Below are 15,832 nucleotides of genomic sequence, written 5' to 3' on the forward strand. Positions count from 1 at the left end.
TAAAACAGGCCAAATAACAGTTAACCGACAAACACACTAGACTCGGGCTCCATTAGCGACCTTAAGAAATTTCACACATTTGTTGATTCATGAAAAACCGTTTTATTATTTATTGAACTTTAAAACCGTGATAGAAAATAGGGTGAGGGGTCCTTACTCGTTTCGGAGTCCGAACACGGCTTCACAATGCCCTTGCAAGCTGTCCCTAATTTTCCCTGAATTTTTCTCGGGGAACTGAAACGCACTACTGGTACCTGCACGTGTTCCAAAAAATCCCAAATTAGGCCCAGGGCCCCTTTCGGCCAATATCGCAACTCCGGCACAGCGGCTCCGCCGTGCTCCGGCGACGGCGCCGCCGCAAGCGGCGGCGGTTCGCCTCCGCAAGCGGCGGCGGTTCGCCTCGAGTTGACCGTTTTCGGCCACACTCGCATTGGTTCCTGCGATAAAACAACCCTACGGCCCTCGGGGGGCCGAAAATTTACGGAAAACCGAAGCTTACCGGCGGCGGTGCTCTCGGGTGCGGCGGCTCTCCGGTGAAGTTCGTGTTTTGGTGATTCGGCTCCGATCAACCTGTAGAGAAAAGAATGGTGATCACGGTGATATAAAAATTACATTAAACGGAGGCCGGGAAGGGCCTCATCGGAGGCAAAAATCGAGAAGGGGCGCGGCGGCGCCGCTGGCTTTCGGCCGTGTTTTTCTGCCGTTTGGCCGGGATTTTGGCTCCGATTTGGCCACTGGAGAAATCAGCGTGGAAAAACGAGTTGGGGGTATGAAATTTACCTCGATCGACGGTCGAAAATCCCTCCGGTGCGGCGGCGGGTGGCGGCGGCCGGCTTCTGGTTCGTCTTCTCCGGCGAGGGCAGGCGGCTAGGGTTTGGGGTCTGGTGTGGGGGTCTTATTTATACCCTTTTGCCTTTTAATCTCAGCTGTCCATTTTGATTTAATCTGGGCCGTCCGTTTTTGATTAAATCTGGGCCGTCCGTGCGATTAAATCTGGGCCGTCCGTGCACGCGATTGATCTGGGCCGTCCGATCGCGTGCACGCAGATCGCCAACGTAGCCCGTCCCCGGTCGACGTGATTTTGCCACGTGGCAGGTCCTGGTTGGCCAGGCCTGCTGACTGGGTCTGCTAACGTGACTGCTGAAGTGGCACGAGCGTTTTTTTTTTTTTTTTTTTTTTTCCTTCTTCAATTTTCCACGGACGCTACAAATTAAGTTTAACCTTTAGATTTGCTAAAATGATTCATATTTATTTAGATCAAGAAGTATGTTACTTGTTTAATTTAAACATTCAATGAAACTAAAATATTATTTTGATTGTGAAACTGAAAAATTATAGTTAAAAATAATATCAATTTTATTAAATATGTAATAAAAAATTATATACAGTTAAAAGTATTAAGTTTAATATTTCATACAAAAAGTAAAAACAGTATAATTAGTTAAAAAATTATTTAAAATATAGTTTATAAATAACAAATGATAAAAATATAGTTTAAAATAATTGAGAAACACCTTTAAGTTTCTACGTCACGATCCATGTGTGTACATCAATCAATCCACCGTTCTCTTTATGTAGCACAACTTTACATCACTAATCCTTTCTACATCAATTCATTAATAATTAATGCGAAATTTCAAATAAATTAAAATATTTTATGAAATTTATTTTAATATTAAATACAATTATAAATAAAAATTTATATTAATTAAAAATCATAATTTTAATTTTTAATTTAAACGAAGTACTTTTTTATAAATTTTATATTAAAAATATAAGAATATAAATTTATCACTACACAATTAAAGATATAAAACAAACCGGATCATTTTTGTGTTGTATATATAAATTAAATTACATTATATATTATTAAATTAAAGTAAAATATAATATATAAACATTCCCTTTATTATTCTATCATCATCAGATGGAACCCGTCTGAGCAAAACGGTGTCGAATTTTGATAGGTTGGATTTCATATTTCGATGGCTTTATTTAGTTCTTTTGTTGGTAGGAAGGTTTAACTGCCACGTGTCTAGCATCACAACCAACAACAATAAAGATGCGTGCGTGGTGACTCAATAATTTATTTTTTAGATCAAATGTCAAATAAATCACAATTATTACCCAAAATTATAATTAGAAATTAAATAAGATTATTAAGGTAGCAGACTCGAATCTTTAATTTATTATAAAAAATTATATATATATATATTGATTATTAAATTAAGTAATAAAAGAGGTTTAAAATATAAAAGATAATTTTCATCTAAAACATGCCATTGTTTCTTAAATTCAATAACTACTCTTTTCCTTTGTACAACTAAATTTTTGTACAAATGCAATTGAATTTCCACTTTAATTAATAAGAGTTTGGAATAAAACACCATTGAATCAAATTCGAACAAATACAAACTTCATATTCTTGAATTATTTTGTTTTGTCGTCTTATTTTTCTCCCCTCCCCTCGTACAAGCAACCTCTCTCTTAAGGGAAAGACAATATTTTTGGAATCCAAACAAACAAATGCATTCAATGATTATACATCAAATGAAATTCATCTTCTTTTTCATCACTTCATGTGAATTTTAATATTTTTTCAAATAGAATTGGAAAATTATGAATAAGTATTTCGTTCTTAAAAATACATTTAATTATTTAAATTTAAATAATAATTTTTAATGATCATTAATTGAGACAATTATAATAGCAATTGATAAAATAAATTTATTAGTAACAAGTCTTAAATAAAATTTTGCTCTTAAAAAAATGAGATTTTCAATTTTAAATTATTGCCGAATTTTGTCTTGTATTGCAAATGGGTATTTTACAAGAAAAGAAAAAAAGGAATTTTTTTGGTAAATACTAAATATAGTATGAGAAAATTTTATTTATTGCCTAATTCAGCATTTTCCAATTAATTTGTTAAAGAATGCTTAACCAAAAAAAAAAAAAAAAAAGAAAGAAAAATGAAGAATCATGTTTAGGCTTTAACCCATTTGAATTCCGCTCTCCAAATTCACTATTATACATTAATTAAGGTACTAATTACATCGTTATTTACAAAACTCCCTCTAATTAAAAACCAAGAAGAAAGAGAGGAGAAATTACAAAATTTAAGAAAAAAACATGGGTGAAACTGTTAAAAACACAAAATCCCTAAATAAACATTGTTTGTTTTTATTTAATTCGCAGTTATTGATCTTCTTCAAGTTTAGCGTTGTTGTTTACTGTTGATACTTGATCACCTTGCCATGTCCAAACAATGTCTTTCAAACCTGGCCTAACGTCTTCCTCGCAGAACTTAGCGTATTCCAAGGTGTCACCGGAGGACTTGCAGAACTCGACGACAGCGACCTCCGGTGCCACCTCGAACACTTCCGCAGTCACCGCCAATGGCCCTTTGCGCCCTTCTGTCCTGCCCTGAAGCTTAAACTTGAACTCTTTCAGCTTGGATACCTTAAAATTCATCCCCTTGGCGACGCCTTCGATTTTCGCCATGATCGCGCCGACCGAGCACTTCGACGTGAAAACAGACCCAGTTTTTCTCTTGTTCTCGAACAGGCTCGACAAATCGAACCCAGATGACATCGAGGAGATGAACTCGAAAGCGTTGAAGAACTTGGGCGATGGTAATTTGGTGTCTTCTTGGCCCTCAATGGCGGTCGGAGGCGGTTCCTCAGTCGAAAAAGCTTGATGAGTAGTGAGTCCTCGTCGAAACCAGGGAACACGCATGATTGCAGGAATGGTGATTCGTCTTTCTGGGTCTGCAACTAATAGTTTTGACAACAATCGTCTGGCATCCGTCGAGAACCACGGAGGAAACTCGAACTCAGCTTTGAAAATTTTTCGGTACATTTTCATGAGATTCTCGTCTTGAAAAGGCAAGAATCCAGCCAGCAAAACGTAAAGGATTACCCCACAAGACCAAATGTCGGCTTTGGATCCGTCGTAACCTTTCTTCCTTAAAACCTCCGGCGCCACGTACGCCGGCGTCCCGCACTGAGTGTGGAGAAGCCCGTCGTTGCGGAGCTGTTCCGGTAACGCCGATAATCCGAAATCAGAGACTTTCAGATCTCCGTTATCGTCCAACAAGAGATTCTCCGGCTTCAAGTCTCGATGTGAGACTCCTCGGCTATGGCAGAAATCTACAGCACTGATTAGTTGCTGAAAATACTTTCTCGCCTCATCTTCTTTAAGTTTTCCCTTGGCGACCTTCGCGAAAAGCTCGCCGCCGCGGACATACTCCATGACGAAGAAGATTTTCGTCTTTGTTGCCATGACCTCTTTGAGCTCCGCCACGTTTGGGTGGCGAACCAGTCGCATCACGGCGATTTCGCGCTTGATCTGCTCCATCATACCTTCTCTCTTCACTTGATCTTTGCTTATCACTTTAATGGCGACGCTCTCCCCCGAATCTATCTGCTTCGCGTAATATACTTTTGCGAAAGTCCCCTTACCCAATAACCTTCCCATCTCATATTTACCAAACAAAGCAGGCCTCTCGTCCATACTCGTCTTTTTCCTTTTCCGCTTCTTATTCCTTTACGAGATCAGAACCAACAGAGTATATACTGTAATCGAATCCACGAAAGAACAGAGGATATGCTGATTTTGAAGGATTCCATTAATTGGGTAATCGAGAACAAAGTTGAATTTTCAAGAGATGGGTATGGGGGGATGCGTTGAATTACTACCGGGTTTGGTGTTATGAGTGAAGGAGATGTGGGAAATTTGTCTGGTAGCCATTGGAGCACCTGGTTTTTGTCAGCGGCAAGGAGCACACAGAAATTGGGGTTTCTCCTATTATAAGAAAAAAGATGGAGAAGAAGGGTTTGATAAATGCGTTAGTGGTTAGGGTTATACAGCAACCAAACAAAAACCGAAAAAGAAAAAAAGAAAAAAAAAGTCAATTGTGAAATTATAAGGCTCCTGCTCTACTTCTCTCTGTTCCGAAATTACTGGTCTCTGTTTTTTTCACTTGCTATATACTCCTTCTTTCATTCATTCTGTAGCGGCTGGTGCTTGTTTGGTTACCAGGATTTTGAATTTTTATTTATTTATTAAAAAATATTATAGTCGATTAGAATTTTTGTAAATATTAATATTTAAAAATTGTAATAGAAAAGATAAAATAAATATTTATAATCTTTGTAGGAAATAATAAATATTTTATTACAAAATTTTAAAAAGATATGACAATAAAATAATAAAAATAGAAAGGAAATAACAGAATAGTACAATAATTTAAAAAAAAAAAAAAATTTCTGTAAATATATATCTGTATAAGGCTTGCACATAAGGTTATGAATTAAATTAAAAATTAAATATAAACTAAATAGATTATAAAATAATAAGAAGGAACATCTATAACTCATATAATCTAGAAATTCATAATATATATATATTTTTCAAGGAAAAAAAATTAGTACTTTTTTTTTTAATACGATATAATATTTTTTATAATACTAAAAATTACCTCATTATTACAAAATATAAATGTATATACATATATATAACATATATGTTGTGTATGTGTGTTTAAGTGTGAGTTTTTTTTTAAATAAATAATTTTAAAAATTAAACATATGAAAAAATAATTAAACAATAGATTAAATATATAAATCCATAATTAAGTTTTATAAAATTTTATTAAACTATACAAAAATAGTATTAAACTAACGAGCATCGGTTATTTAAGTTTTAACTTATAATTGAAACTTTCAACTCTTATTTAACACAAAATTAAAATTTATTGAGCTATATTGAAAATAATAAAATATATGATTTAATTATGTTAATTTTAAATCAATTTTTAATGTGAAAAGGACAAATAAATGTCACTCAATTAGTATATTCTCTTTTTAATTCCACTTAATTTCATTTATAATTAAATTAATTTTTAAAACCTTAATTGAAATTAATTAATAGTACGTACGCGATTCCAAATATTAAAAATGATTAAATAAAATAAATACAAATTAATGGAGGGGGCCTACTATGTTTAGAGGAGTTCATTAGCATATGGGAGAGCAGCTAATGATACTCCATATGCATATATGTTATATAAATATATATATATATATATATATTAGATTAGATATTTAATCTATTAAGAAAGAGAAATGGATTAGTGGGAAAATATTTTAACATTTAATCAATAAAGAAACATATAATGACAGCGGATAGTGTATAATGAGGTCTATTTTATTTATTTAATATTTTATTTCAAATATTATTTTCTTTAATTTACTCAATAAAATATCATTTTTATTGAATAATTTTCAAAATTTTTAATATTTTCTTCAAATATTTTTTTAAATATTATTTCTATACGGAATTTACGGGCTTCTATAATTTGACTCATGCACTATTTTTCGTTTGCATTTTTATACTCACAATTTTTTTATTTTTTATTATTATTATGAACTTAGTAAACTTTGGCACAATTCAAAATTATATCATATTTGTATAGAGTATAATATATATCATGTACATCATTATTTTAATAAACACCAATAACTGTTAAATTAAATTGAAATTATATATCTTATGAATAATTTAAAAACAATTAAACATAAATAACTATTTAAATAATTGAAATTTTGCAATTAACATACTTTTAATGTAAATTTTGGTGATTAAAAATTTAAATATATGTTGACGTGATCTGTTCTTCATTTTTGTGAGTATGCTCGTCTACATTTTTCAAGTGGACAACATTGATTTGTTAAAATTGTAAAGCTCCGAAACTTAAAGGAAAATAAATTTATAAATTTAATGCAGAAGCGATTAATAGAGTTAGGATTTATATTCCTTAAACAATAATTTTAAATGCTCAATAGAATTATAAGAATGTCCCATCTGAAAAATAAACGAAAATTAAAAAAATAAAATGAAAAATAAATAACTAAACACTATAGAATAACCTTCACTAGTACTTGAAGAGAGTCTGGATAGTGAATTATTCACAACCCTCTTGCTGATCGGGATCTGGATGTTGGTTCTCTTGATCTGAAACAGTTAATGAAAAGGTGAGCTACACTACCTCAGTAATAATATCACACTGATCACAGATACGAAAAAATGAAGACTAATAAAAATCATAAAATAACTAATGGAGCACTTAATTTGAGTAAATTCATTTAATATAAAGAAGACCGTTTATTCCGTACTTACTATAACGAATTTTTTAAAAACAACCTACGAAGACCCTTATTCATACCACTTTTTATTTTCATGCCTAAGAGAAAAACAGACGATAACTTTTCTTTCTCACCTGCTTACTAGTACCCCTAGGAGTTCATAGGAATATCCCCTATTCGTAAACCTAATATCCAATTTTAACAATTAACCGGCCGTTTCCATATCTCGTCCGGTAATGGGCATCAAATATTCCATCGCCTCAATACCCGTTCGGTATGAGGGTGAACTATATCTCCAAAAATTTTCCGGTAAGGGACTTTCCAGCCCGTCCGACTGAAGTAACGTTCACGGCATGGTTCCCTATGTACCGAGCTCGTCCGCCCTTTCCCTGGGTAATCAACAAGTATTTTACATACAAATCTTTATTAACAAATAACCAACAAACTCATACCAATATCTCATATCACATTCATATATCAATTAAACTACATTCATGCTGATGGTATATAAACAAAATAACAAGATAAGTTAATAATACTATTGAATTATAAATTAAGAACCTGTACTGTACGAAAATTAAGCAAGTAAGACAGTGCAAAAAAATAAACAGGAATCAAGACAATTGTGAACTAACCGATTCCAGCTCCACTAGTAATCTGTAATTATTTTTAGAGTTTTATAATTTTTTACAAAATTATATATCGTTAAGCCTCAATTTACAGTAACGGAGAATAGAGTGAGGGATCATTACGTGGATCAGTGTTTTGAGATGTCGAGTTATCTAATACACCTCTTAATGGGTATCGAGTTCCCTGAATTTTTTATGTAGAATTTAAAATACTTGTCACATACCTAAAAATATCTTAAAAATCTACAATTGGTGTCCAAAACTCATTCCAACCAATTTTGTGGTTCCGGCACAGTGGCGCTACCATGCTCGGGCACGATCTCTGCTACCCACGGTGGCGATTTGCCTCGACTTGGCCGATTTTGGCCGTATCCCTGCAGAAAAATATGTTAGGAGCTTTGGTTGGCCGAAAAATAAAAAAAAATCGAACCTACCAATGGGGGGACCTCCGGGTGAAACTGCTCTGCCAGTCCTCCTTTGCGACTGAGGTTCTTTCTTCAGCTACTTTGCACAGAAAATGATGGTGAATATAATGATAAAAAAATTACATGAAACGAGAATAGGGAAGGGTTTTGGAGTTTCAGCCGCGACAACTCCACGGGGCTTTACATGCAGTTTCTAGCTCACTTACTATCCTTCTTACTCCGATTTGGCCACAGGGGTACTCAGTTCAAATTCTGAGGGGGTGGGGGAATTTTTACCTTTGTTGGCGATCGATGGTCGGCCTCCTTCTCCAGCGTTTGGTTCTTCTTCTCCAACAGAGGCTGACGGCTAGGCTTTAGGTTTTCGTATGATGCAAAGTATTTATAACAATTCGGCGTTGATATGGACCGTCCATCTCAATTGATCTCGTCCGTTCGATTATGCCTAAAGAGGAAACAAATCTGGGTCGTTCATCGCGATTAATCTTGACGTCCAATCATACCTAAGGAGAAAACGGATCTGGTCCATCCACGCACACGGGATTGATCCTAGGTTATCCAATCGCAGGGCATGCAGATTAACTACATGGTTTTTGGTGTGGCACCAACGTCAGTGCACCTTGCCACATGGTACGCTCTGGTTCGTCGAGACTGCTGACTGGGCAGTCTTACGTGGTAAAACTTTTTCTATTTGTACTTTGACCCATATTTCTAATTTTTCTTTCAAAAACACCCCATAACCCAAATTTTCATCTTTTTTTCTCAAAATTATTTTCAATTTCGTTCCTACTTTTTTTTTCCTCAAAATTTCACCTAAATAAAAATAAAATAAATATATTAATTATTTTAAATTAATAATTAAATAATAAAAAATTTATTTCGAGTCATTTTTCGGGTCCGGGTATTATAACTCTCCCTCCTTTAAGAAAATTTGGTTCCTCAAATTGGTCACTCTCTTACTCAGTTGAACAGCTGGGGGTACTGGGCCCCGAATAGAATTTTTCGGTTGCGAAGTACTCTACTCTTCCAGTCTACAATGCCTACCAGTACCTCCTTATAGGATAGATCCTCCTGGAGTAAAAGGGACTTGTGGGATAGGATGTGTGAGAGGTCCAGGTTGTACTTTCGTAGAATAGATACGCGGAATACATTATAGACCTTGAATAGTTCTGGAGGTAGTGCCAGTCTGTAGGCAGTCTTATCAATCCAATTTAAGATCTCAAATGGTCCGATGAACCAGAGATTTAATTTTTCCCTACTACCAAACCAACTGATCTCTTTGAAATGGGTTACTTTAAGAAACATTCGGTCACTTTTTTCAATTCTAAATCCCTCATCTGGGAGTTCGTATAACTTTTCTGTATGCTCTGAGCTATCTGGATGTTCTTCATAATCTTAATTATCTTGGTTGTAGTCTCCTTCATAATATCTGGGCAGAATAATTTTCTATCACCCACCTATTCCCAACAAATCGGTGATCTACATGGGTGGCCATACAATGTATCGTACAAAATCATGTCGATACTTACCTGATAGCTGTTATTATAGGCGAACTCTATTAGAGATAAGTGATCATCCCAATGGCTCCCTGAAGTTTAGAACACAAGCTTGGAGCATATCCTTCAGTGTGCGAATAATTTTCTCTGATTATCCATCAGTTTGAGGGTGGAATGCAGTGCTAAAATACAGTTTTGTTCCCATGACTTGCTGAAAACTAGACCAAATTCGAGAAGTAAACCTGGGGTCTATGTCGGATACCACTGACACTAGAAATTCATGTAACCTGACTATCTATCGAATATACATTCTTACTAACTTGTCTAAATGGTCGGTCATCTTGATAGCCAAGAAGTGAGAAGACTTGATGAGCCGATCGACAATTACCCAAATAACATCATGTCTTGGATGTGCCATTATGATATATTCTCACATCCACTTTGGAATCAATAATGACTAAAGTAGCCCACCTGGGCGTTGATGCTCCACTTTAACCTGCTGACATAATAGATATTTAGTAACAAAGTCGGCTACCTCCTTTTTTATTCCGCTCTACCAAAACTAAAGTTGCATACTTTGATACATTTAGTACTTCTGGGATATATGGTGAACTTGGAGCTGTGAGCCTCTATCATGATGTCTTTTTTTAGTTCACTGTCATTTGGAACACACACTATATCCTAAACCTGAGCAATCCATCAGCAAAGACTTGAAATTCTGGACGTACTTCATGTTCTGCATCTTTCTTGAGAGTGGCTATAGTGGAATCGGTTAATTGTGCTTTTCTTATTCTTTGGATCAATTCGGGTTGGACAGTCAAGTGGGCCAAGCATGCAACTCTCTTTAAATCTTGAAAACGTATATGTTGTACGACCCCTATTACCCTGTATTTAGAAACTATTAGGTGAGCTAACATACCTGCACTTTTTCTACTTAGCGAGTCAGCTATTACGTTGCCCTTACCCAGATGATACAAGATATTACAATCATAATCCTCGAGGAGCTCTATCTAACGCCTCTGACACATGTTCAGATCCTTCTGAGTGAATATATGCTTCAAACTCTTATGGTCAATAGAAATCTCAAAAGTCTCCCCATACAGGTATTGACACCAGGTCTTCAAAGCTTGGATAATGGCAACAAGTTCTAAATCATGGGTGAGGTAATTTTTCTCATGATTCTTTAATTGCTGGGACCCATAGGCTATGACTTTACCATGCTGCATCAGAACACAACCCAACCCTAGGTATGAGGCATCACTGTATACTGTATAACCTCCTATCCCACTCGGTAAAACTAACACAGGTGCAGTAGTCAATCGCTTCTTGAGTTCTATAAAGCTCCTTTCGCAATCTACGTTTCATTCAAACTTAGTGTTTTTCTTTGTGAGTTAGGTCAATGGAGTGGCTAGATTGGAAAATTCTTCTACAAACTTGCGGTAATAGCTTGTCATTCTCATACAGCTGCGAATCTCCTTAATTAATGTCAATTTCTCCCATCTAAGCACTGCATCAAATTTTTCAAGATTCATTGATACTCTATCCCTTGATACGATGTGTCCTAAAAAGGTAGTCTGCTCGAGCCAGAAACCATACTTGCTCAATTTGGCATACAATTTCTTCTCCTTCAGAACTTACAAAACTTGAGTCAGGTGGTGAGCGTGTTCTTTTATATTCTTTGAATAGATCAGGATATCATCGATAAATACAATGACGAATGGATCTAGGAATTGTACAAAAACCTTATTCATCAAGTTCATAAAAATAGTTGGTGCATTGGTTAGTCCAAAGGGCATGACCAGGAACTCATAATGTCTGTACCTAGTTCTGAAAGCTGTCTTGGGAATGTCCTCTGCTCTGATCTTTACCTGGTGGTAGCGCGAACGCAAATCTATTTTGGAGAAGACTTGACATCCTGCAACTGGTTAAAGAGATCATTAATTCTGGGGAGGGGGTACTTGTTCTTGGTCGTGACCCTGTTTAATCCTCTGTAGTCAATACACAATCGTAACGTCCCGTCCTCTTTTCTTGTAAATGTGACTCTGGTACCCCAAGGAGATACACTATGTCGGATGACCCACTATCCTACAATCTATTAATTTGTTTTCTCAGTTCTTCCATCTCGATACGACTTATACAGTAAGGGGCCATCGAGATAGGCTGGGTGTCAGGCTGGAGATCTACGGTGAACTCAAGTTCCTTGTCCACCAGTAGTCCAAGTAGTTTGTCAGAGAACATATTAGAGAAGTCTCGAACTACTGGTATCTCTTGAATACAGACTTCTTTCTTAAGTTTGCCTAATGTAGAGAAGACAACAGAGTTAAACACTATGAAATGAGGAAATTACATTTAAAATTTTTATTAACTTGTAAACGGCTTTTTATTAGGAGAGTTGAATACAAGTTTTTTGTGTAAGCAATCTACTGTAGCGTGGTACACTGCTAACCAGTTCATCCCCAGGATTACATCAAAGTCCTGTGTCACAAATCAACCGTAAATCACGTAAAACAAACGATATTTGTATCAAGAAAACACAACTGAATTATTTAACTATTTCAATATATTATCATGTATTTAAAACTGTACAAGTAAATAATAAGTTAAATATGACAAATAAATAACTAATCGGTTCTGGCTCCATTAGTGACCTATAATTATTTTCAAAGTTTTCTAAATTTTACAAAATATCACATTATTAATTATTAAGATTCAATTTCATAACAAGAAATAGAGTGAGGGATTCTTACCCGAACTGGTGTCTAAATTATTTTTAATTTCACCTTTAATTTATTTTTTCTCAAAAATTCAATCAAATTAAAACAAAATAATTTTTTAATTATTTATATATATTTCATAATCCCAAAAATTATCTCATATCAATTTTTGGGCCTAGGTGTTACAGCCAAACTTTCTTTATTTGCACTTCGACTCCTTATTTTTAATTTTTCTTTTAAAAATACTCTCAGAACCCAAATTTTCACTCTTTTTTTAAAAAATTATTTTCAATTTCGTCTTCTAATTCATTTTTTTTCAAAAATTTACTTAATTAAAAATAAAATAAAATAATTGATTATTTTAAATTAATAATTAAATAATAAAAATTTTATCTCGAGTTATTTTTTGGGACATAATATTACAAAAATAAATATTTATATGAATCTTAATAAATTAATAAGCGCCAAATCCTAAAATATTAATCAATTGATCTACAGCTCTCTCCACTTGTAATAAAGTATATTTTTAATATATTTTTCTATTCTATAAAAATTAAATAAAAATTTTAATCTTTTATAATTATTTTAACTAAATAAATCAGGTCATTATAAATTTTTTTTTTGTTTAAAAACGTAATAAATTTATTAAAATTTAATTTAATTTAATTATTACAATTCTATAAACATATTAATAAATTAAATTATTAATTATATCGAATTAAATATTATAGATTAATTATCGTCACTTCATATACATTTATAAAATTACAAGATTTATATCGTCAGTTAAATTAAAATTCATAATCTTTAAATAAATGTACCATGAAGCATATATATATATATATTAATATCATTAATTTGATCCCATTAATTAATCATGGTGCTGCCGTAATGAAAAAGACATTTGAACAAACTTAGCACCAAAACAAATTTAAGGTATCTTATGACTCAACGACAAGTTTACTTTAATATAAAATTAATTTTGAACATGAAACTGAACGAGTTTTTATCTTTTTTTTTCGTATTAAAATAAAATAAATGAATAAGTGATTTCAATTTTTTGTGAGAGGTTAACTTTTACATAAAAATTAATAAGAGCAGTAATGAAAAATGATAGAGAAAAAATATTAATATATAAAAATGATAATAAAAATATTTATTTGTTTGATTTTCCCCATTTATTGAAGATTGTTATTAGATATATGTAATGTTTTGTTAATAAATAACTAATATTAGCTATTAAAATGGTAGCATAATCATGTAATTTTTAGTATTGAGAAGACCCGTGACTCTCATCGGTAGTATTTGTGTAATGACTGAAAAAAAAAAAGAGAGAGGGGAGGAAAACGATGCCGTTTTAAAGAGGGAAAAACGATGTGGTTTTGCAGAGGGGAGAAAACGACGTCGTTCTGCAAGGGGGAAAACGACGCTGTTTTGAGAAAACTGGGGTGATATAAATAGGGGGCGGGGGAAGGAAGGAAAAAGGAAAAAAAAGAAAAAAAAAAAAGGAGAAAGAACAGAGGAAGAAGGGGAGTGGGAAAGAGGAAGAGGAGAGGAAAGAAGGTTCCAAAAGTAGAGAGAAAGGAAGCGGAGCGAAGAGAAGAGGAGACCGCGGACGGTGATAGCGCGATCGGGCGAAAAAAGGAAGATGGAAATGGGAGGTACGGTGATATATTTTAAATACGTGTGTGTTGATTTGGGATTGAAAATGTGGATGCGAAATCTGGAGCTGTGGTGTGTGTTTGTGAGTGTTTACGGAGGTAGCGGTGTACGGAGGAGGCAGTATAGGGGAGTGCGTGCGTTAAGGTGTGTAGAAGAGAGTTGGTCGCGTGAGAACCGCAGGGGGGGGGGAGAGAGAGAGAAAGAGGTTGTCGGTGTGTGGAGTCCGAGAGTACCGAGAGAGAGAAAGAGGTTGGCGGTGTGTAACAGCCCCGGAAATTTAAAATGAAATGTATATTAAAAATATCAAATGCGGAAGCGAAGTCAAAAATTCGATTAACATCCCTTACACTAAAACCAAAAACGTGCTCACAAAATATAAAAGATCAAACTACCTAAAGGAGAAACTTGAAAGTAAAAGCTACGAATATGACTATGGAGTCTTTAGGCGTTCCCCTTCGTCGTCCTCCTACGGAACCTGCTCGGGAACGATGTCTTCCTGATCTGAAATGATTAAATAAGGGATGAGCTACACTAGCCCAGTAAAGACATCACGATATCTCACCGTCACGGAGGTAAAGGTGGGTAGAAAATACAAAAAGACCAATGGAGCATAATTTACAACAAATTCTTTTATCAATAATAAATCCTTCACCATCCACTTACCTCGGTGAAATCCATAAAACAGTATACGAAAGCAATAACATTATCATCATCATGAAATCATATATGAACTGTATAACATAATACTTATTAAGCATTTTGTAATTCAATCGTTACACAACATATTTTTCCTCTTTTACCAGCCCACTAGTATCCATGGGGATCCATAGGGGTCCCGCTACCCGTTAACCCTTAACACTTGAAATCATATTCTAGGGCCGTCCCCATACCCCGTCCGGTATGGGCGCCAAAATAATAAACCTCATTACCCCGTCCGGTATGAGGGTGAAATGGGCCGTCCCCATACCCCGTCCGGTATGGGCGCCAAAACACATAAGATCTCCATACCCCGTTCGGTATGGGAGACCACAAACCCGGTAGGGTTCCCTACGGACCCGGTCCGTCCACCATCTCCCAGGATATCTAGTCAGACTGACCACATTATACAATTACCCATTTACATGATCTATCATTCTCTTTTCCCTCAGTCAGCATTATCAATCCACATACAAACAAGCAAAACGGTAATTTATGCCAAACAGACAACATACAGCATCAATATCCCAGTCATTCAATCCATAATCAGTAAAACAGTAAAATATGCACACGAAACTATAAAATGAAAATATCAAACCTTATACTGCATTTAAAACTGTAAAACAGGCCAAATAACAGTTAACCGACAAACACACTAGACTCGGGCTCCATTAGCGACCTTAAGCAATTTTAAAAAAAATGGGTGCAACACGAGGACTTCCCAAGTGGTCACCCATCCAAGTACTACTCTCGCCCAAGCACACTTAACTGCGGAGTTCTGATGGGATCCGGTGCATCAGTGCTGGTCCCCATACCCCGTCCGGTATGGGAGACCACAAACCCGGTAGGGTTCCCTATGGACCCGGTCCGTCCACCATCTCTCAGGATATCTAGTCAGGCTGACCACATTATATAATTACTCATTTACATGATCTATCATTCTCTTTTCCCTCGGGGTACGGAAAACCGAAGCTTACCGGCGGCGGTGCTCTCGGGTGCGGCGGCTCTCGGGTGAAGTTTGTATTTTGGTGATTCGGCTCCGATCAACCTGTAGAGAAAAGAATGGTG

General features: G+C 35.1%; 1 protein-coding gene and 1 pseudogene across 1 annotated transcript; both read right to left on the reverse strand.

Moving 5' to 3' along the window:
- Positions 1-2,982: 2,982 nt before the first annotated feature.
- Positions 2,983-4,934, reverse strand: LOC110809202 (CBL-interacting serine/threonine-protein kinase 25-like). Its single transcript, XM_022034957.2, has one exon. It carries the CDS (start codon positions 4,510-4,512, stop codon positions 3,196-3,198), a length of 1,317 nt encoding a protein of 438 aa, XP_021890649.1. The 5' UTR covers positions 4,513-4,934; the 3' UTR covers positions 2,983-3,195.
- Positions 4,935-15,464: 10,530 nt separating this feature from the next.
- On the reverse strand, positions 15,465-15,581 carry LOC148253070 (5S ribosomal RNA; annotated as a pseudogene).
- Positions 15,582-15,832: the final 251 nt, after the last annotated feature.

This window comes from Carica papaya, chromosome 7 (genome assembly GCF_054855325.1).
Source record: "Carica papaya isolate Zhongbai chromosome 7, ASM5485532v1, whole genome shotgun sequence".
Taxonomy (NCBI): Eukaryota; Viridiplantae; Streptophyta; class Magnoliopsida; order Brassicales; family Caricaceae; genus Carica; species Carica papaya.